The 20,693-nt window shown below is 37.5% G+C and overlaps 2 protein-coding genes across 5 annotated transcripts in view; one reads left to right on the top strand and one right to left on the bottom strand.

The window, feature by feature from the left end:
* Nucleotides 1-10,110, bottom strand: part of LOC139117313 (centrosomal protein of 152 kDa-like) — a 50,465-nt gene extending 40,355 nt beyond the window's left edge. For 2 of the 3 annotated variants that reach the window (XM_070680318.1, XM_070680320.1), the window contains exons 1-2: nucleotides 9,969-10,110; nucleotides 6,254-6,395 (exon numbers count right to left, since the gene is read on the bottom strand). In XM_070680318.1, coding sequence (XP_070536419.1) covers nucleotides 6,254-6,352 — 99 coding nt within the window. In that variant the 5' untranslated portion in view covers nucleotides 6,353-6,395; nucleotides 9,969-10,110. The other variant, XM_070680319.1, reaches the window with a different exon arrangement.
* Nucleotides 10,059-19,688, top strand: LOC139117315 (ralA-binding protein 1-like). Of its 2 annotated transcripts, none has more exons than XM_070680322.1 (14): nucleotides 10,059-10,265; nucleotides 11,027-11,135; nucleotides 12,012-12,298; nucleotides 12,656-12,775; nucleotides 13,311-13,514; nucleotides 13,976-14,094; nucleotides 14,589-14,719; nucleotides 15,375-15,440; nucleotides 15,765-15,846; nucleotides 16,126-16,182; nucleotides 16,946-17,246; nucleotides 17,809-18,029; nucleotides 18,744-18,806; nucleotides 19,022-19,688. In XM_070680322.1, the coding sequence occupies exons 1-14, from the start codon at nucleotides 10,193-10,195 to the stop codon at nucleotides 19,187-19,189; spliced, it is 2,001 nt and encodes a 666-aa protein (XP_070536423.1). In that variant the 5' UTR covers nucleotides 10,059-10,192; the 3' UTR covers nucleotides 19,190-19,688. The 2 variants fall into 2 exon arrangements, with proteins under 2 accessions (XP_070536423.1, XP_070536424.1); XM_070680323.1 differs by lacking the exon at nucleotides 10,059-10,265 and adding an exon at nucleotides 10,460-10,599.
* The last annotated feature ends 1,005 nt before the right edge of the window (nucleotides 19,689-20,693 follow it).

Below are 20,693 nucleotides of genomic sequence, written 5' to 3'. Positions count from 1 at the left end.
TTTCATGAACGGTTTTCAGAATAACTTTTTACCAGCAGAATTTTAGGACATGTGGTCACTGCAGCTACAGGTTGTGATTTGTGGCACTCTATGGGAGCATGAACTTGGAGTGTCAACAAAAGCTCCAGGTTGACCTTGCTGTGAACCGATGGATTCAAAGGGTGGGTACCGAGCGAGCTGGATACATCCAGCAAACTATTGTACGTGACATATTATTGGAAACACTGTGCAGAAGATTCTCATTTTTGACCCTGAAATTTGTTCACTTCTATTTGATATATGCGTCAAATTTGATAAACGAGTAGCATGGAAAAACTGCTTTGTAGACTTATAAAAACGAAAGAAATTATATCAGACTTAGTTTACATGTAACATTAAGAATGATTTGAGCATTACTTTTCTGCATAAAACCTTGATATGAGTAGACATCAAAACACTTATGCCTACTTGATGATGGAGGATTATCATCAATAAAAATCACTTTGCCAAGATTAGTGAAATAGAATGAAGATAGGCACGGCAATATGAACAATCCTTTTTTCAGACAATCAATGTTCAGATAATTCCTACCAACCTTTGGGTTTACTTTACGATACAAACAGGTGAGCCAACCGTGCACCAAATGATGTGTATGACAATAGATGATTACCCGCTATCACAAACACCCAGTCACTTTGCTGAACACAACGGGTGAGGGAGATAATGGATGATAATGCGGCATGAAGGTCTCTGCGGTCCGCTTTGCTTTCAGAGTAAATGAGTGGAAAAGGAGGGGAGAAGAGCGGAACCTTGCAAGGTTGCCAGGCTATCCCCGATGAAATAACCTGGAGGACAATTGCATGTATGAATGAAGGACAGACAATGCTATTGTCAGGCATTGTCACTATGTTACTCCTCACTGGATTACAAGTTCACTTTTTGCATGTGTGGTAAAAAATTATCTACCACATCCCTATTCCTTGTGCATGGTTTGAACTAAAGTATTGAAAACGATAGGGTTATACCACAGAAAACTAGTGATGAGTAAGCTCAGCGGGTTTCAAACTACCATAGTACAAAGCCATCACACTTGATTGCACTCCTATCTTTATGAAAGGGATAGTTTTATGGTCTTACTCTTAATATTGGAAAATGATGTGTAATTAGGTGATCGGTAACCATGGAATACAAAAATGTACTTCAGAAATGTCACTTTCAATGTCAAGACTTTCACCAAACTCTTCAACTCTTTGAGAGCTCTTCAGTTTTCAGACTAGAGTTCAAGTTTTATGGTGCATGTTGACTGCAACGATTCGGATCTGTTTGTATGAGTGGACATATGGTAATTAACTTCAAACCAACAGAAAATTACACTGATACATGGACTTTTTAATAAAGATGGAAGTAGTATATGAATATGAATGCTGATTAAAAGTTGGACATACAAGGACAGGAATGCTGCACAGCTACATGTATCACTTATGCAAATTTTGAGTGAAGACGATTCCTGCATGTATGACTAGTTTCCTTGTCCTGGTTTATTATTCAAAGGAAGTCAAAGTGTCTTGGCAAACATAAACATGTAAACATAACACAAAAAATTAAACAATAGCTTTTAAAACATTCTTTCTTCATAGTTTATACCTGCAAATCACCAGATGCATGATAACCACCCTTAGAACTGAAATAGTACCATTTACAGTATGTATAGAAATTAATGGTATACTGTCACCTGTTCCAATTTTGCCACAGTTACCATGGAAAGAGAAAGTCTAACCAATCACAGATTTTAAGCGGGTGGCCGCTTTTTAAAAACAGCTCCCTCACATGGGCATTTTTAATACCAAAGAACGCCCCTTTGACCATATATGGGCATATTTAGATTACAGGTGACTGTATACCTTTAATGGCAACCTTCATTATTATACAATTTGATATAGATAAAATATATTGATGGGGCTTCTAGTTACTCAATAAATGCCAAGAAGTTGATAGAATTCTTTATCACACCTTGGCTTCATTGCAGATTTGACTTGTGTTGTACTGAAGCTTGTTTTTATTGTGGTATAGATTCATTTACCTGCCAAGATTTAATCATTGACACGTACATTCAATATAATGGATCTTCAGAGTTATGATTACATCTTGATGTGTCTTATTTCATAAACTTGATTTTCACAAAAGCTGTGGTTTTGATGCTTTTGTCTGGGTATAATTATCGACGATATAGAAGAAGATAACTTTCAATTTTCCTGCTTCAAAACTCATTTTATTTATAAAGGATACAGTGGTCATATTTTGCACGAAACAAAGTTAGCTAGAATTTATAAGAGTGGCAGAGCTAAAATGACTGATAAGATCTCTCTTCTAATGTGCAACAGTACTGAAACAACTGTATGATAGAGATAGTCAAAATACGGTAACCGTTTTTTGTTTATCCAAAGATTTTTTTACTAAAAGTGGCATTCAGATAGAAATATTTGAGAGCCTGTGATGTTTTCTTTAGATTATATACAAGTGCACAAAGAGAAGAACGTTTACAAGATTCTGAATGACAAAGAGGATCCGATCAGGTTTTTGACAACAACTGCTTGAAACTGACCTGAGTGAACTGCACATGACTGGAAGGGCAGATTAAAACAGTCAAGGTCACAGTTGGTAGCAGTTTTTGAGTTCAATAGTTCAGTCAGAGCATGCACTTTCTGCAGCACTAGATGACTGCAGAGTGGAAAATGACTTGAACAGTTGAGCATCACAGTTGATCAAGTGCAGTTTTCCAGGCTTTTGAGGAATGATACTGATAAATTTGATAAAAACAAAAGCTGACAGTGATACAATTTCAAGGCATATCTGTAACTTGCCTTGATTTTCTAAAGTTGTGCATTTTTTGTACTTCTTATGGGAGCTCTTTCATGATGAACTACTGCCTATGCTTACAAGTAAAGTGACAGTCCTCAATCCCTGGTTCTCGCATTAGTGCTTGTTGACATTGACAATCTGTACTGTATGTGATTTTAATCCTGTGTTCTTTCTCCTTTGTAAGCTGTTTTCAAGAGGATCAATTTGTTCAGAGATAAAGCTGATATAAAAACTGCCCCTTTAATCTTTGAGGAACCGATGGCATATGTATACTGTAGATACCCAGGATAGGCTGAGAACTGAATGATGGTCATAAGAAATGAGGGAAAAGCTTGATCACTGTTGCATTTTGGGTCTCATTCTTCATGCATACTATATATTGAAAAGCTATTATGATCTATTGATGCTGTGGAAACAACTCAAGATGTAAGGGTTGACAATTTGCAACAAAGCAGTGGTACATGTATGTGTGAACAATTTCAGAAAAAATGATAGTTAAAAACCCAGAAGAGTTCACAAGTAGTTTTGGACCCAACATCATACATGTAATTAGATGTTGGGATCTTTGGACTGTACGATGTCATGCTTAGTTACACAAGTTCTATGGATCCGTGACCTTGCCAACACCCATTGCCAAAGACAAGAGAATAACTGCCTCAAAAATTTGCAAGATGTTTGGAGAAATCTACTCATCTTTCAACGCATTGTAAGCTTCTGAGACTCTTTGTCTGACGTTACTGTGCACACAGATCAGTCTGATTTGAGACCCAAGGACAACTGCTGGTAAGATGGGATACCTGATGGTAAGATATACTGAACTGCTAACAATAAATGATATAGCATATCTATGCACAAATGTATAGCCAACTCAATGAACCATTTCTTCATACCACTAAAATAGTGTTAAAAATAGTGTTTTCTCGCTCTGGAATCATATTCTATTTGTCGTAATTCCTGTAACTCAGAGCAATTGCTTTAGGTAGAATATTTCGACTGAATCACTCAGCCTTCGTCAGCTTCCTAGTATATTTCCACTGAACCACTCAGCCTTCATTAACTTAACAGCTGATGAAGGCTGAGTGATTCAGTTGAAATATTCTACTGAAAGCAATTCGCTCTGAGTTACAGGAATAATGGCAAAGAGAACATTTTCTTCATGTAATGGGATTACATAAAAAGGTAAATTTCACAAAAATTTTAACGAATTTCAATTTGAGATTGTTGATAACTTCAACACATCATGATTATGAAACTGACTTCTGATAGATCTTGAGGTTATACCACTAAAATCTAACAATACGCTTATCAACAACTCTTCTTTCAAGAGCTACCAGTGGTAAAATCAACAGGTTGGAATTGTGTATGCAAACGGTAAAATTTTTCCATATGGCAAAACCAAAAAAAAGAGACTGTGACCTTCTTCAACCATGAAATTAAAAAAAATACAGTGAGGAGGGATATGTAGATTAATGAAAGCATAAAAAATACACTGAAAGGGAACTTTAGAGTTTAGGATAATAATTTGGAAGAAGTGGGCATTTCTAAACATTGATTCTGTTGTAATGGTTTGCTTTAGGTTTAAGATGCACAGTTAAATGTGACCATTTGTGGACCAGTTGAACAAAGAAAGAAATTGGCACATCATACTCACCAGATACTTGACTTTATGATTTCACATTTACAATGGTTTTATCCTGGATCATCTACACCTTATTGTCAAATACCGGTATCTACACACAGGATTACAACACCTCATACTATATTATCTTCAGTTTAATCGGTGATTTTACTGATGCAAACACTAGCCGTAGTGTGAGCAGGAAAATGCTCAGAGATTGCAAAGCTGTAGCACAGATTTTTCCATCTGTAGCACATCTGTGACAATTATGCACTTTAATTTAAATCACGTATCGCATTATTTGCATAAAGCCTTCAATTTTCCTAGCATGTTCACAATCCCACTATCATGAATGTGATTTATGTTCACAAATCAAAGAGATCAGCTGGGAGCTCAAAGGTTGACTTTACAAAACAGACATATATCAAGTTAAGTGTAGGTTTAGAATAACAAATCCAGCATCAAATGATTAGAATGCCACATTACAGCAACGACAGTAATCATAATTACATTTACGGTAGACCATATTGGCATTATCATTATGTAACATTCGATAAATTAAAATTCACAAGTATGTAAAAAGCATTTTCTATGATACGTCTATAGATTTGTGCATGATACAACTTTTCAATCATGATGGAACTGAACAACAATTCAACACAAACAGGAATCACTCTGTTAGTAACTCAATGATTTCCATACTGATGATTGGCACTCTGCTATTGGTGATGGCAAACAAAACCTTTCGTCTCAGAAACTCTGAATGACAAAGATTAAACCCTAAAAACATTCATTCAGTCAAGATTTGAACACAGAGCAGGACAGATGACAATGAAAAGATAAGTAATCCTGACGACTGTTACATGCTGTACTTCAAAAAAAATACATGCTACAGTTCCCACAATGCCCTTTTAATTTAAATCTCAGGGTTTTCAACACAGTAATTTAACAGCAACAGAAAGACTGTGTTTGTCTTCAGCAGGTGACAAGCACGCTTGCAAAAACATGCCTGTGCATGACGGACAACACAAGTAGAGGCAACGAGCGTCGGGAGATCAGCCCTTTGTTATGCCTAGAATGTAAATTGGTATGGCACACATGTGTGAATGAAGGGCCAATGGGTCATGCTTGGTTGATTTTGCATGTCTGAGCATGACCTTCGGTCAAAGTTCTGACCTTGTAACATCTGACTGGGCAGGCATGGCTGCAAGTTCTCTGTAAACTGTACCTGCACCGATTTGAATCCAGCATGTGGCACTTGTAATCCGCTGACAGTTATCAGATTAAACTTTAGTTTAATGAGTATTTAGCTGTTACAGTCAGCTGAGAATGTTGATGACAATATAACCAGGATCATGGATAAATACACGTAATTCACTGTATCAGTGATAACTACAAAATCTTAGCAACAGATAGTTGTGCATAAGTGGAAAATGCCATAGCTCAGCCCCCATGCATGTATACTTTAACAATTTAACACAGACGCAAACAGAAAACACAGTACATGCACTAATACTGACCATTCACGCTATACAGAGGTACTCGCTCATTTGAGACATGTTTTCACACACAATGCATTTCAGTATAAACATACCGTGTAAGTCGTAATATAGCTTGGTCAAAACACACTTTACATGCTTTCAACCTCCTCCTCTAGCACCAACAGTAATCATTCTCTCACATGCAATTTGCTTCTACCCAGCCACAACCATTGATGTCCTTTCACACACATCACAAACACAGTGACACTGACACACTACACATGCACAGACAAATGCACAGCCCCACACCACTCACCTCCTTCTCCCTCTCTTGGTCTTCTCTCTCCAATTCCTCTTCATCCTGCTGTTCCAGCGCTTGGCCGTCAAAGTCCATGCTTGTCCCTGGGTTCATCATCTTGACTTAACAGTATCTGTCACCACAAGGAAAAACATCCAGTCTGCCAAGAAAAGCACATTATAATATGCGGCGCTTTTTTAAATTAAAATAACAACATTGACTGTTAATTAAGTAATGAAGCCGAGAACAAAGGCAGGCTCGTAAGTACATGTATGATTCTGGTTTACGCAGTAAGGAGACAATCACATTGGCCTCTAGATGGCTGAGATGACAAATAGAATTGTGTGTCTAGGCTTGTTAGTTGTTAGCTCCAGAACAAATAGACTTCCGTCAATGAATGAGTTTGATTAGTCATTTTTGACATGCCTTTTACATGTTAGGAACCCATATTGGCACATACATCAGCATGACATAGTAATGATTTCACAATATCAAGAGAATAACACAGCTAAAAACACATATCTTTCATCAGATGGTTTACCCTTTGAGTTGTTTCATGAAAAATTTTTGTTTAAATTACTTGATAACAAAATCAACCAGGGTACTGAGATAAAAACCGTAAATCATATATTCAGAATGCAAATTCCTGAATATGAGAAAACTGCAATAATTAAACTAGTGATTGATAAATGTTCATACTTTAGACATAGATGCAGATAGACATAGCAAAATGTGGAAGATTGTGGAACACAAATGGTAGGTAATCAACAGGACAAATCCTACGGTCTGAAATGCAGAATATCTCAGTTTCATTAAAAATATACAGTACACAGGTTGGAAAATAATTTAAGTTAAAAATAATTTTTTTATTAATTTGATGAATCCCAAAAAAATGAACTACCAGTGACACTATCAAATTTTGAGGTACCAATCCATAAAAGTACATGCAACTTCAAACGTTGCACTATAACTGTTAGAGACACCACATCACTGCGAAATGTTAAGTTTTAAAGAGCCTGGCATGTTTTAACATATCAAAGACCAGTCATGTCCTTGGGATGTGCCTCTTTTGTGCACTTTGGGAAGTTTGGGTGTGTTCATCTCTGACAGCACAGTTTTCTGTCAGCTCTACTGGTATCATCACATACATTTACCTGTTGAATAAATACTAATGAGAAATCACTTCTACAAAAGCATGAACAATCCTGCCACTGGCCGCATAATAACCCTTGCCTTAACTTTGACACAAGAGACAAAACTATTTTAATTTTATCTAATGCAGGGGTCATGGGACTTTTCTGTTAACCATATAGATGCAAGCAGGATCTAACCAAATCCAAAAGACCATTGAAAAGAGTGGATATTTAACTGTTATACTTTGTTTTGTCAAAGGAAAAACAGCTATGGCTGACTTTCAAGAGAAAATAACTTTGAGAAAATTATAATATTGTTTCGTAAATTAAGTTCCATGCATGCACACCCTTCCACTTAAGTGAATGGCTTCTTCACCGAAAGTACTCAAGGGGCTTAACATCTCATCTGAACAAGTTGACCTATAATCATGCACTGAGTGCGAGGTGCCATGGAGACTGGTTGAGAAATCCTAGCAACCAAGAGATGTGATGGACTAAATAAAAGGCATTGTAGTATTGGAGCCACTATCTGAAATTCCCAAGCAATGTTGCCAGGTAACTATGACACCCGTATATCCAGGGTTATTTACATATCAACAATGGCTAAAGCCCTTTCATTCAGACTTCATTCATTCATAAAGCTATGACACATCACTATAGGTCTGATTGACAAAAAAATGAACGGTACAAATCTCAACATGTCCAGTGTCATCTTATTTTTTCAGTTGGGCAACCTCACTATTTCCTTTCACAGTTATTCCATAAATTTAAATGAAATACAACTTTGCCATGTGATCTCATTTGTTATTGTGAATATAACTGACTGTTTCGCACGCTTCAGTAGCACTAGCAGCAGGGCTTTACAGGGCAGCTGCACTTTGGTCTAGATGAACTCCAAAACTGTTGTGTGCATTCGGATCTCAGGACAGAAAAAAAAATCAGCCTAACTTTCAAGAAATAACTAAACTTACACGACAGGACAATTACTTACAAGTTTCACAAAATTTTCACTGAAACACAAATGTTATCTGATTATTGGCCACAAAATGAAAACTATTGCAATCAGATAACACATGTTAATTACATGTAAAAAGAACGCAGCAATAGCATTTATAAAAAAAGCAAAATATCAAAATCAGTGAATACAGTTGGATGGATAACAACAAAATATGATTTAGATGTTTATTGACTGAAACAAATATTAACTATTCCTTGCATAGGTGAAGTTAATCTTATCTCACAGATTGTATTGCCAGCTATCATTTCAATATCAGCCCTGTACAGATGTCTCCATGATAACTGGGGTTTTACAAGTACACAGTAACTATCCACTAATTCTGTCTTTGCAAGCAGCTTGCTACTGGAGCCAGTGCAGGTTTACAATAATGACGTGCATAAAAACATTCACTTCATCATCTGTATTACACAGCAGGATCAAAAACAGAAACTATTAAATCATGGAATCATAATAAAAACAGAAACGGTCACCGACGGACTACAGCTTATAACATATAGCCCAGCTTTTGGTAAAATTTTGTGAGATTAACACATACCTTGCCTGGATGTTCAGTGCCCATGTCAATGGCAGTTTTGGATAAAAACGAATGATTTTGAACTAGGGTTGTAAAATTTGTGAATACTTGTTCAGAAACTCTGTTTCGACATGAATGACTGGGGACAGTTATAGTTGATAAAAGGACCATAAAATCCTAGCAATGTCATCTTAATAAAAGTTGGTTCGATTCTTGTGCACAATGGAACAGATAAACGAATTGCGTTGGAATTTACGTAAACAACAGGAGCCCAAGTACTCATTTATCTAAGTTACTCATGCGTGTTTGCGATAAAATTTCAAAATGCCAAAAAAAATACAAAGTGACACGAACTATTGGGCTATAATATTTTCCAACCTCCTAATGTCACACGTACGTCAGAGAAGGCTAGTCGTGTTAAAATACCCTATACACATTTAATCATTCGATTTAATCACAAGGTCTGCAAATGCCTCCACATGTGAGCTTCTTGTGCGGTTTATAAGACTTAAAGTAAACACCAACAATTTTCCAGGATGCTCTTTGAATTGATGTTTAGGAAACGGGCTTTAACAGAAACTCTTCTTGGCATATAAACTCACTGATCCAATAAACTCACCGATCCTAAACAGACGAATAACAGGGTGTCTCGCGATCACATCACAAAACGACCGTTTCACTGTCACACGGAGTGACTCTACTACACGCCGTTCACACAAATTTCCAAATTGTTGATATCTTACATGTCAATCCATACGTCGTGCAGCCTTGTCAGCTAATTATACTATTAGTATAATGGATCTGAAAGGACGTCGAAATGTTGTTGCGGTTCGTAGATGCCTGATAAACTAAACCTGAGCCGCACAACCGCGTGTAGGCTATGAAAACAAGTCAAACTTGCCAAGGGCGGAAGTCTAAAATTTGTACTCACCAAAATTGTGCTTTACGGAGTGTCAAAGACTTACTGTTGATTGCATATAACACAATAATGGTCTTTAAGACTGAAAAAAACGCTTAGCTCCAAAATGCAGCGTTTTCAAGAGAGAATGCGCTTGAAATGTAACGTACCTTGGAGCGATCGATCTTCACTGTTTTGAAGGTACCGCCATTACTGAATGTGTCCCAACCTGCACAGCGGACTTGAATATTACCCGACATGCACTAGTCAAAATGGTAGCGCCCTGGGCGTGAAAAACCTCCAATACTCCAAGTACTGCACAGGTTTTTCGCCGATTTCGCACGAACAGACAAGGGATGATTTAACCCAACCTCGTTTTATTAGAATTTTCACGATGAGTGTTGATAGTCAAAGAGACCCTGACTATCCAGGTTTGCAAGACGAAGAAAATGATAGCTACACCGAAGGTAAACATGTCCAGATCACATCGGTCGTGGTTATGCAAATGTGATATATACTAGCCCCTAAGGGCTTCCCTAACAAATATGCACTTCCCCCTGTCATCGAAATGGAGAAGTACTCCAACATTCTCCAAGAATTATGTGAAACTGAACATTAAAAGTGACCAAAGTGTACAATTCATTTTTCTTGATTTATGATACGGAAGCTGTCATCACTCCTTGCCTCAGGCGAACAAACCTGTGAATACGCATGTTCCAACAAACACCAAGTAGTGCTTCACCTTCAGGCCTGTAGCTGTACGGCTGGGTGCGTACAGGGGTTTATCGTGTATTATCTACGGTAGGGGAAAGTTAAACCAATTTCTTTATAAGGTTCCTTGTAGGTTACAGGTCATATCACAGGTCCTTGGAGTTGCCGTGTAGTATACACCGGCAACTCCGGGACACCTGTGGGTCATATCTGATATTCATGGTTACATTTTGCAGTGTTAGTATTCGGAAGAAAGTATACAGTGTAAGGAAATGATGCAGATTTTTAGGTGTTGAGTCTCCAGTTCAGATTATTTTCAATTTCGTATCCTTGAAAAATCGTCACTTATGTGATTGTTATTTTACCTCGCTATTATTGAAATATGATAAGAGTGGATGAACTTATGCATTAGTTTAAACATTTCCGTACTGGTAAGACCTACCATAAATGTATACTGTTACCCAACAATGTACTAATTGCAAACATGTTGTCACTTCCTCCCAACAACGCCTGTCAGATTCAGATGAAGAAAGGGACTTCTTGAAAGTGAAGAAGAAGGACAAACATAAAAAAGACAAGGGTTACAAGACAATGGCTGCCGAGGTTTATGAAGAAGATGATGAGAGGTGCGATAGATAATGGAATGTATCTTTACAAAAATATCCCATATGGATGCTATGAAATTACTATGGTACTAAAAGTTGTCCTTTTAGGATTGCTTTGGCATTTCTATGAGACAGCAGACAGCATTGAGAATGTTCAATCGTTGTCACTTAAATCCTGCAAATGTCCATTGGGTTCCTGTAGGATTTCGTCTCAAAGGATTCCCATGGGACATCTGAGGATGGTTTCAAGGGCTCATAGAAAATATATCATATACAGAAGAGTATACATGTAACCTATGACTCACATTTTCACCATTTTGCTTTATGTGAACTTGCCATCATTGCGGCAGGTAATTTGAACTCTTGAGTAGCTGTCTGTGAGAATTACAGTAATTACTGCAGATGTTATTTTGTAAATTTCCCTTTACATTGTTCATCACTCTGTCACTTCAAACAACAATCATATATTAGGCTAAAAAAGTGTGTTTCTGGTCCTTGACATTCAGCAAAAATGATGCGGTGAAGTGGTTTTCTTTTTTTTTTTTTTTTCGTTTCTTTTTTTTTTATTCCTAACAATGCTGGTTTGGTACTGTTGATGCTACAGTTATTGCCTTTTATCACTGGCTGCATGATACTTCCATTTTCTTTTTAGCATTTTTTAAACATGCAAACAGGAATATTAAGGATAGCTATACTGATGAGTATGTAACCCCCCCAAAAAGGCCTTGATGCACAGGTTCTGAAATGACGCATGCGGTGACCAGAAACAATCTTTTTGGGGCCTTACATATTTTAAGGCAATAATGTGACCTCACTTTACATATAACAATAACTGAATAATGTTAGAGTAAAGTTGGAGCAAAACCTGACAAATACTTTACATTCTCTGCTCCCAAGGGGTAAAGCCAAAAGAACAAAAGGGCTTTTTCGACGAGGTCTAGCAAAAACCAAAGAGAAGGAGAAGGAGAAAGACAGCAAGGCCAAGAAGAAAGAGGACAGCAAAGCGGAGAAGAGGGAGAAAGAAAAACACTTCAAAACGGAGAGAAAAGAAAGAGAAGCCAAGGTGGAAAAGAAGGAGAAAGATAAAGAAAGCAAAGCTGAGAGAAAAGAGAAAGAAAAGTCAAGAAAGAAATCAGCTCAAAGTGTTGAACAGCCAGAGGAGGGTTCAACGAGACAAGATAAAGGTATAAAATACATGTGTGTGATCCGGAGATGTTGGCTTGGTAAAAGTACAGTGAAATTTGAAATTCGAGTCACCATTGACTTATTCTCAGATGTCATTGCAATACTGATATCCTAGTATGTAATTTGGTCATTCTAATGGTTTAGTGGCATCCAAAATGGGGCATAACAGAAATTAAATAATTGAAGATGTCTATGAAGACATTACAAATTTACCAAATAACATTGAGTTTTCCTTTGAATTTAATGTGTTCAGAAGGATCAATTGCAGTTCTGTTCATACCGTATCAAAAGAAATCTGACACCATGATGATGAAAATAAACCATGTCACTACTCTACAACTTTGTCTTAATTGCAGGCAAGTCAAAAGGTGTGTTTGGCGTGCCGTTGGCAGTTGCCGTGGAGAACAGTAAACTCTATGATGGTGTGGAGCTACCTGCAGTTGTCAGAGACTGCATCACTTATGTGGAATCAAATGGTGAGTAGAGAATGATGAACTCTAACCTTTGAACTTGCACCTGCATGCCATTCCTGTATATGTATGTATACATGTATTATACATGAATTACGGGCAGTCATCAGATTGCTCCACTCTACAATACTGTGCAAATGAGACTGATGCACTGTTCTGTGATATCCTTGATAAAGAACATGCAGGATAGTAGAATAGTGTTTCTACAATGTTATCCTTCAGGCTATCTGTCTGTACATTTATCATCAAATGCACCATACTCTCAGATGAACATACAAGCAAGATTAGAGCCTTTATTTTTGGAATGTGATAAACAAATAGACAGCATGTTTCCCAGCAATCAGAAGGGAGCTTCATGTTTTTCGTTGGACTTTTCATCGTCTGTTGACATCATCCATATCTCATGTTTCTTGCTTTGAATCCATTGTCATGGCAAGTATACCAGTGAATAATCCAATCAGTGTACATGATAATGAGTTGTGTGGACACATTTGATTCAGTTGAATGCTGTAACAGTGACCATATCTATTGCTTTTGTCAGCACTCACTGTGCAAGGTATCTACAGAATATCCGCGGTCAAATCACAGGTGAGCTTTCTCAGACAGCAGTATGACAAAAAACAGCCAGTCAACCTGGAGGAGTACGATCCCCATGCAGTGGCTGCACTCTTGAAACAGTTCCTGAGAGAGATACCAGAGCCTGTACTTACCACAGCATTGATGCCTAAGTTTGAAGAAGCTTCAAGTAAGATTTGAACTTTGATGTTGTGTGTGTGTGTGTGTGTGTGTGTGTGTGTGTGTGTGTGTGTGTGGTGTGAGAGAGAGAGAGAGAGAGAGAGAGAGAGAGAGAGAGAGAGAGAGAGAGAGAGAGAGGAGAGAGAGAGGGGGCGGTAGAGACAGATGACAGACTGACAGACAGACTGACAGACAGACTGACAGACTGACTGACAGACAGACAGATATACCTGGTCACTGAGGGGTCAGTAGACATAGCAAACATCCATGTAATGGGGCAGCTCTTGATTAGATTTCCCCTAATATGAAAATTTTTCTTGATCTTCAAAATCACATGGCAATGGTCTCAATTTGCACAAATTTATGGTACTGTTGTTTAAAAAAGAACTATTTCAACTGTTTTATTGTCATCTAGATTTAAAATTTGAAATGAAGTTTTTGAGCATTTTTATCCCATTTTCCATATTTTAGCAATAACAGATGAGAAAGCCAGGATTGAAGCATTTCAGAAGTTACTCAATGAACTGCCAGAGTGTAACAGAACTTTACTGACGTGGGTCTTTGTACACATGTCACATGTCATTGAAAAAGTAAGTTGAATTGGAAATTGGCTAGGTTTTTATGACAGATACAACATATAGATCTACCCTCCTGACCTAATTCTGATGTCTTGTAGGCAGTCATGCATTTATAGCATATAAACCATCAATCTTTCATCTAATGAGAGGGCACCACAGAGCAAGGTGTATGGCTCAAACTTTGTGACTCAGACCCATCATAAAAATGTTTCTATAATACAAACCAGAATCTCATTTCCCGCACAGTGATGTGTGGTATTTATTATGTCGTTGTCGATAGCTCTTGACAGTTTAGTGAAGTAGAGTCATTGAACCATGGCCAATTTTGTCTGCATGTACTCAAGAGTTTTTCCAAAAGCAGCTGAACTACCAAAAAAATACTCTTTAAGTTGAAGAAGTAAGTTATGCTAATTTATGAGACTTCTTTCTAATGCAGATGCTGTTTATTTTTTCTTTCTATCCCCTCCTCATCTCTCTGTTGATATGATGATTGTATTCATGCCCAGGAGCCAGAAAACAAGATGAGTTTGCAGAATGTTGCCATTGTGCTAAGCCCCACAATGCATATCAACCACAGAGTCTTGTCCATTCTCTTCAAATATCGCAAGATATTCTTCAAGGATGTCACTCTGAAAAAGTAAGTTTTCAACAGTGGTTTGTACTTTGATGTACTATGTTCAGTTTTCACTTGGTAGAGGCTGTTTTCGTTTCGATAGGCAATGTGGTATACATGTAGTTAGTATGATTGGACAATGGCAAGTTTTGGATTTTTGTGTTCTGCCCTATAGCAAGGCATTTTACTCCTTATCGCTTCTCTAGATAATGGATAGTGGATACTGCATCCTGCAGTTTGGCATTCATTCATATTATTGAATTGAAATTAATTAAGACAGGATGGAAAGAAACTGTTAATTACTATTGATAAAATTCATACTTGGGCATATATTGACAGTTTTACACGTGAACCGTCTGTGTAAACAGCACTTGCATGAGTTGAAATCGATGGTCGGCAAAGACTGAAAAATGTAAAGTTTGGAAATAAGAACTGTGGCAGTGTAATTAATCCTGTATTTTATTTGTGTTCTGACTGTCCAGTGAAAGTATGTTTGATGGATTTCCTTCAGTGTTCGTGAGAATGAAGTAGAGAGATGTAGACTTATCTGTGATAATCTGAAACATCATTGAAAGTGTATCCAAGAAAGAAGCTAATGAATCTGAGGGAGTGAGGACAGAAATGCGTGTCTTTTCATTTCAACAATGTTGACAATGGACCCATGCATTTTCAATTTCAGAGCAACCAAGCCACTGAGATGGCAGTCTTCAAGGACCTCACTGGAATTACCAAGTGATACAGCAGTGTAAGTGACAGAGATTTTCTGACCAATGCTAGGGGTGCCATAGTGGATTCATTTACCAATGCCCAGGGAGCCCTTATGCAAATTATGCATTTAGAATTAGGATGAAAGGAAATCGACATAAAAGCAAAATGTGTATTCCAAACCTTGGTACTAGTGATCCTGTTGCCATGAATACTAAGACAGAAAGTAAACTTGAATGTACACAATATATCTCAATGTCATATTCATCTTCACCATAAGAATATTGATAATATACTGAAATGTTAGGTGATGAAGTTAACCACTGTCGTTTACCCTGAATTTTTTTCATTTCTATGATAACAGGAGTTTAGAGGAGGAGCTGTCCAGACAGGAAGCCATCCTTGCCAAGCTTCATGAAGACATGAACCGTGGTATCGGTGATAAGGTAATTGGTTTGTAATAAACAGGAAGGCCAATACAAGCACATTGTCTTGAAGTAAACCTGACTTTGCAGTGCTGAGAGTGGATTTAAAATAAATGTTCAGTATTTCCATATTCCTTACTGCAGCTCCATCAAACAAATAAGATGGCTGGGAAAGTCTGTCAAAGTTCTTTAAGCAAGATATATCTCAGTTTACTGAGCTACCATAATGCGAACAAAGATTACTTCAAGATAAAACAAAGGCAAAATCAATTGAGTCCAAATCATCTTTCATTTCTGCAGGAAACTGAAGAAAAATTGTGGGAAGTTCAGAGAATTGTCACAACATTGAAGAGAAAGGTGAGATACATGGCTATCATTTCATCTAGAGTTTTTAGTTTTTCAGAGTAAGCAATATAGATTACAAAAAATGCTTTTAAGACAATGGTCACAATCCAGAAAGGCTGGGAAATGTTGAATTGTATAAATGAGGTAAACTTTTAAAAAAAATTCTATGCCAATGGCATTCAGTAACTTATCACGCATTGCTTTATTTTCAAATTACAAGTTTCCATCATGTGCCTTCATATCAAAATATTTTATTGAACATTGCGGGCACAGTTTCATATTTTGGTGTGGAATCGTGTAATGGATGTTATAATGCTATCATTTCAAGTTGAATGGCACACAACTATCAGAAATCTTTATGAACATTTCCCGATTTTCTCATTGCCACGGGACCACACCATGGCACATGGCTTCTTGCTCTAAACATTGCAATTAATCCTTTTAGCGCCAAAGTCAATTTTTGTCGTCTTTATAAAATGTACCCCTGTCAATTTTTTCAGATTTTACCAAAATTTTGATAGAAAACTGTAGCCAATGAGATTTTATGTCCATTTGGTTCAAAATTAACAGAAAACTTCATAAAAATTGGTAAAATGTGGCACTCAAATTTTGGTGGGAAAAAATTACAGCGCTCAAAGGGTTAATTTATACAGAGTGAATATCAGTGTTCAAAACGAGTACATTTTTTAAATGAGTGATATTGCAGTCATTAGGAAATGGTGTTTTTTTGAATGCCTGACAGCTTTCTAATGTCTCAACCTTCTGATACACACAGATCAGACAAAGCAAAAAGCAGCAAGCAGCCAAAGCAACAACGGAAAAGATACCGGAAATGGAAGAGAAGGACAAGGAGAAAGAAAAAGAGAAAACAAAGGAAAAAGAAAAAGAGAAAACAAAGGAAAAAGAAAAAGAAAAAGAGAAAGAGAAAGATCTTGAGAAGGATGAGAGTAAAGGAAAAGATGCAGAACCAAGCAAGGAGGAAACAGTTTCTGAAAAGACGGAGGAAGTGAAAGTAGAGGAAGAAGATAAGAAAGAAAATGAGGAAGTCCAGGTTGTGGAATCTGAATCTGATGATGGTATGGAATTTACAACCCTTTTATCACTATAGTTTTGCCCAAATCCATTGTTAACCAATGGTAATTTTGGACCTGCTTATAGGGAATGGGGTTAACAGGTTAACATACAGGATTTTTGTGCAGGGGATTGGAACTAAAAGTATGGTAACGCTTTTGTGGTATCGTCATCTCATTAGCCAGTTATACTGAAAGGGGGAATAACGGAGAAAATCTGAAACTGTGACAGTTTGATTTTCATTAGGAAATCACACTCATCATGAAAAGAATTTAACTGTAATGAGGAATTCGTATAAATAAAGCTTATGCAAGTGTCAAGGTCTGGCGTTCTCTCTGTGCAGTGATCACAGGGATTTATTTACCCACTGTAAGGGCTAACCATTAAGTGGTGAACCTGAATGCACAGTCCTTCTGCTGAAGAGACCAATGTAGTTGCAGTGTTGACATCACTGATATGTGAAGCAAAGATTTTGTGTCGCCGATTTCATCAGTTCAAAAAATTGAAAGTACCTCTTTCTGAGGAAATTGCACATGGGTTTACTTTTGTAATCACCGCTATTTCCAGATTCTCTGGACTGTCTCCTGGCAACTGAAAGTTTGTACCTGACGGAAGAACAGGAACTGATTGTTCTGAAAAATGAACTGATGAAACGGATAGAGAACGAAAGAAACGAAGTGGACAGACTGAAAGCAGAGATCAGTACAATCCAAGATGAGAGACGCCAGTCGCCTAGCAACTCAGAAGACGTTGCATCACAATCTGATGAGTCTTCAGATAGTGAGAGCGTATCCTTTAAAGAGTTACAAGAAATCACCTTGCATCCATCTTAGTCTATTAACATTCCCTTGCCTTCTCTGGTCCAACTATCAGAAGGTAAATGATAGCTTACTTGTGTGATGGACAAAACAGCCTTAGTTGTGAAAAAATTATTTGCAGACATTTTTTTAGTAGCTAGCGATGTGTTTTTTAACATCATAGTATTTGATTGGTGATGTACTAGTAGGAAACAACACTCTTAAGTTGTGTGATACAGTGTGCTCAAGTTCATCCTGGAGTCAATCCTATGATAATTATTGACAACAATGATTGATCTCCAGGGTTTAGTTCAGAGTTGAGAGAGAGAGAGAGAGAGAGAGAGAGAGAGAGAGAGAGAGAGAGAGAGAGGAGAGAGAGAGAGAGAGAGAGAGAGGTGAGGGAAGGGGGTGAGGGAAGAGAGAGAGAGAGAGAGAGAGAGAGAGAGAGAGAGAGAGAGAGAGAGACAGAGAGACAGAGAGAGAGAGAGACAGAGAGAGAGAGAGACAGAGGGTGTGGGAAGGGGGGTGAGGGAGAATATGAATGAATGTATGGTATGTGTGTGTACATGCACATGTAATATTCTCAAATAGGAGTGCTTCCATGGTATAATTTATGTGTTATGGGACAACACACTCATGTGAGTGTCTTCATAGTGAGTCCAGTATTTACAGTATGACCAACTTTTTCCTTGACAACGCATTCAGGAAAATGATGAACAACTTCAGAATATACTGGATGACTTGCTGAAACAGAATGAAGAACTGGAGGTAAGTCAGAAATGACATTTTTTGAAAAACCAGTGCAACAAAATAAGAAATTTGAACTAAAGCAACTGGACAGTGGAGAGTTGACTCAGGCAATCTTTTTTCCACTTGTAGTGAGTTTGAACAAGGTAGTGAACATGAGTGATGCAGTACAATGAAGTTTTTGATTTATTATGTCACAGTTCCACATCACAATCTGAGTTTCCTTTGACCGACAGGCTAAGAACGATGAACTGAGCATTGCAATACATGAAGAGAGACTTCACTGCATACGCCTCAAGTCACAGGTACAGCTGGCGCAGAGCAGTCAGCTGGACGTGAAAGTCGAGGAGACGACACCACAGTATGGCACTCCTCATCCAGAAACAGCAGAGACCACTGTATAATATTTCCCTAGATCAAAATGCCAGCATGAAACTCCTCAACCCAGAAATAGCAGAGACTGCAGTGTGACAAGGCAAAACCCTTACTTCACAGAAATGTCTGCCCGGCACCCATTGCGTTATGTTATCTACAGACAGTGGGTGTGTACGTGTATGTCCAGCCTCTATGTACAATCTCAGCATTTCTCATACCTTGCCCGGCTGGAAATAAAATGTCTTTGTGGCTTGTGAACCGTACCAAATGCCAGCATCACCCTCTTGCATAAAATAAAACACATCCACAAAGCTGAATGGAATGACAATTTACTTAACAGTATTGCTGTCACAGTCAAATCATTTTGTTTTAAATGGCTGTTCCACAAAATATATGTCATTACTGTATTATATATGCATGAAAAATTTTCTCCAACTGTAATAGCGACATAAAATTAATAACTAAAGTATTGTCTTCGTTATGTTATTTTATCAAAGTTTAAATAAATTAAAGTGAAACAGTATTGCATTTTGTGTTTTTTGATGAGTTCTGTTTTCTGCCATGAATGGCTGGACAGGTAGTGTCACTCTCATCCTGGTCATAGTCCGTCATCTGGTATTGAATCGGTATACCCCTACAAACTTGCATTGAAGACTTGGCATACTATTTTTGCTGAAATTTCAACATACTTGAAAGGTAGACTAGACCAAAAGAACACCACAGTACTACTGATTGTTGTCTTTCGTACCCAGTATGAGTTCCAGTAATTCTGATCTGATTCACCCTTTGAGTGCTGTAATTTTTCGCACCAAAATTTTAGTGTAACATATTACCAATTTTTATGAATTTTCTGGATTCTTTTGATAATTTTGGACCAAATGGACATAACATTTCATTGACTACATGCAGTTTCCTATCAAAATTTTGGCAGAAATCTGAAAAAAAAATTGACTAGGACGTAATTTATAAAGGTGGCAAAAATTGACTTTGGCTCTCAAAGGGTTAACTGTTGAAATATTCTATGTTCTTCCATCACTCACCAGTAGTACACAATGCCATACATGTATAGAACAAGAAAATATATTAGATGGGAAATCCCTGTGCAAATTGGTGAACAAGAGACAAGCCATCTAACACTGGCATTCGAAATCCAGCCACCATTCTGTGTTCACTTGATGGGCAGAAAGCTGAACATGTCTGTTTGGTTTCAAAATTGCCCCTTAAAAGGTGTATTATAGCAAAGAATGTTTTGAGTAATCGTACTTTTCTGTTAGCCTGCCCTCACTGGTTAACTTTGGTTTTGTTCCATGCTCCATTTATACTCTACCATTTGATTTTTTGGAATTTTAAAGAAGACCTCTTTGATCAACCAACCATGCTGTTGTGTTCATATTGGAATATAAACTCCCAATAGATGGGCTGTATTTCAGTGAGTATAGCAATAGTGATTGTCTTTGTCTCACAAGAAATAATCATTCTCTAGTTGACAATTGTTTAGCTTTTATACTATGTTACACCTAAAGTGCCCTGAGG

This window comes from Ptychodera flava, chromosome 18 (genome assembly GCF_041260155.1).
Source record: "Ptychodera flava strain L36383 chromosome 18, AS_Pfla_20210202, whole genome shotgun sequence".
NCBI classification, from domain to species: Eukaryota; Metazoa; Hemichordata; class Enteropneusta; family Ptychoderidae; genus Ptychodera; species Ptychodera flava.
Note: the sequence above shows the minus strand (reverse complement) of the source record. Positions and strands in the feature narration are given on the sequence as shown.

Coding starts and splice junctions, on each gene's coding strand:
- LOC139117315 (XM_070680322.1), top strand. CDS start 10,193: ATGAGTGTTGATAGTCAAAGAGACCCTGACTATCCAGGTTTGCAAGAC. Junction 13,515..13,975: donor TAAGTTTGAAGAAGCTTCAA/GTAAGATTTGAA, acceptor TCCATATTTTAG/CAATAACAGATGAGAAAGCC. Junction 18,030..18,743: donor AGTCTTCAGATAGTGAGAGC/GTATCCTTTAAA, acceptor CAACGCATTCAG/GAAAATGATGAACAACTTCA.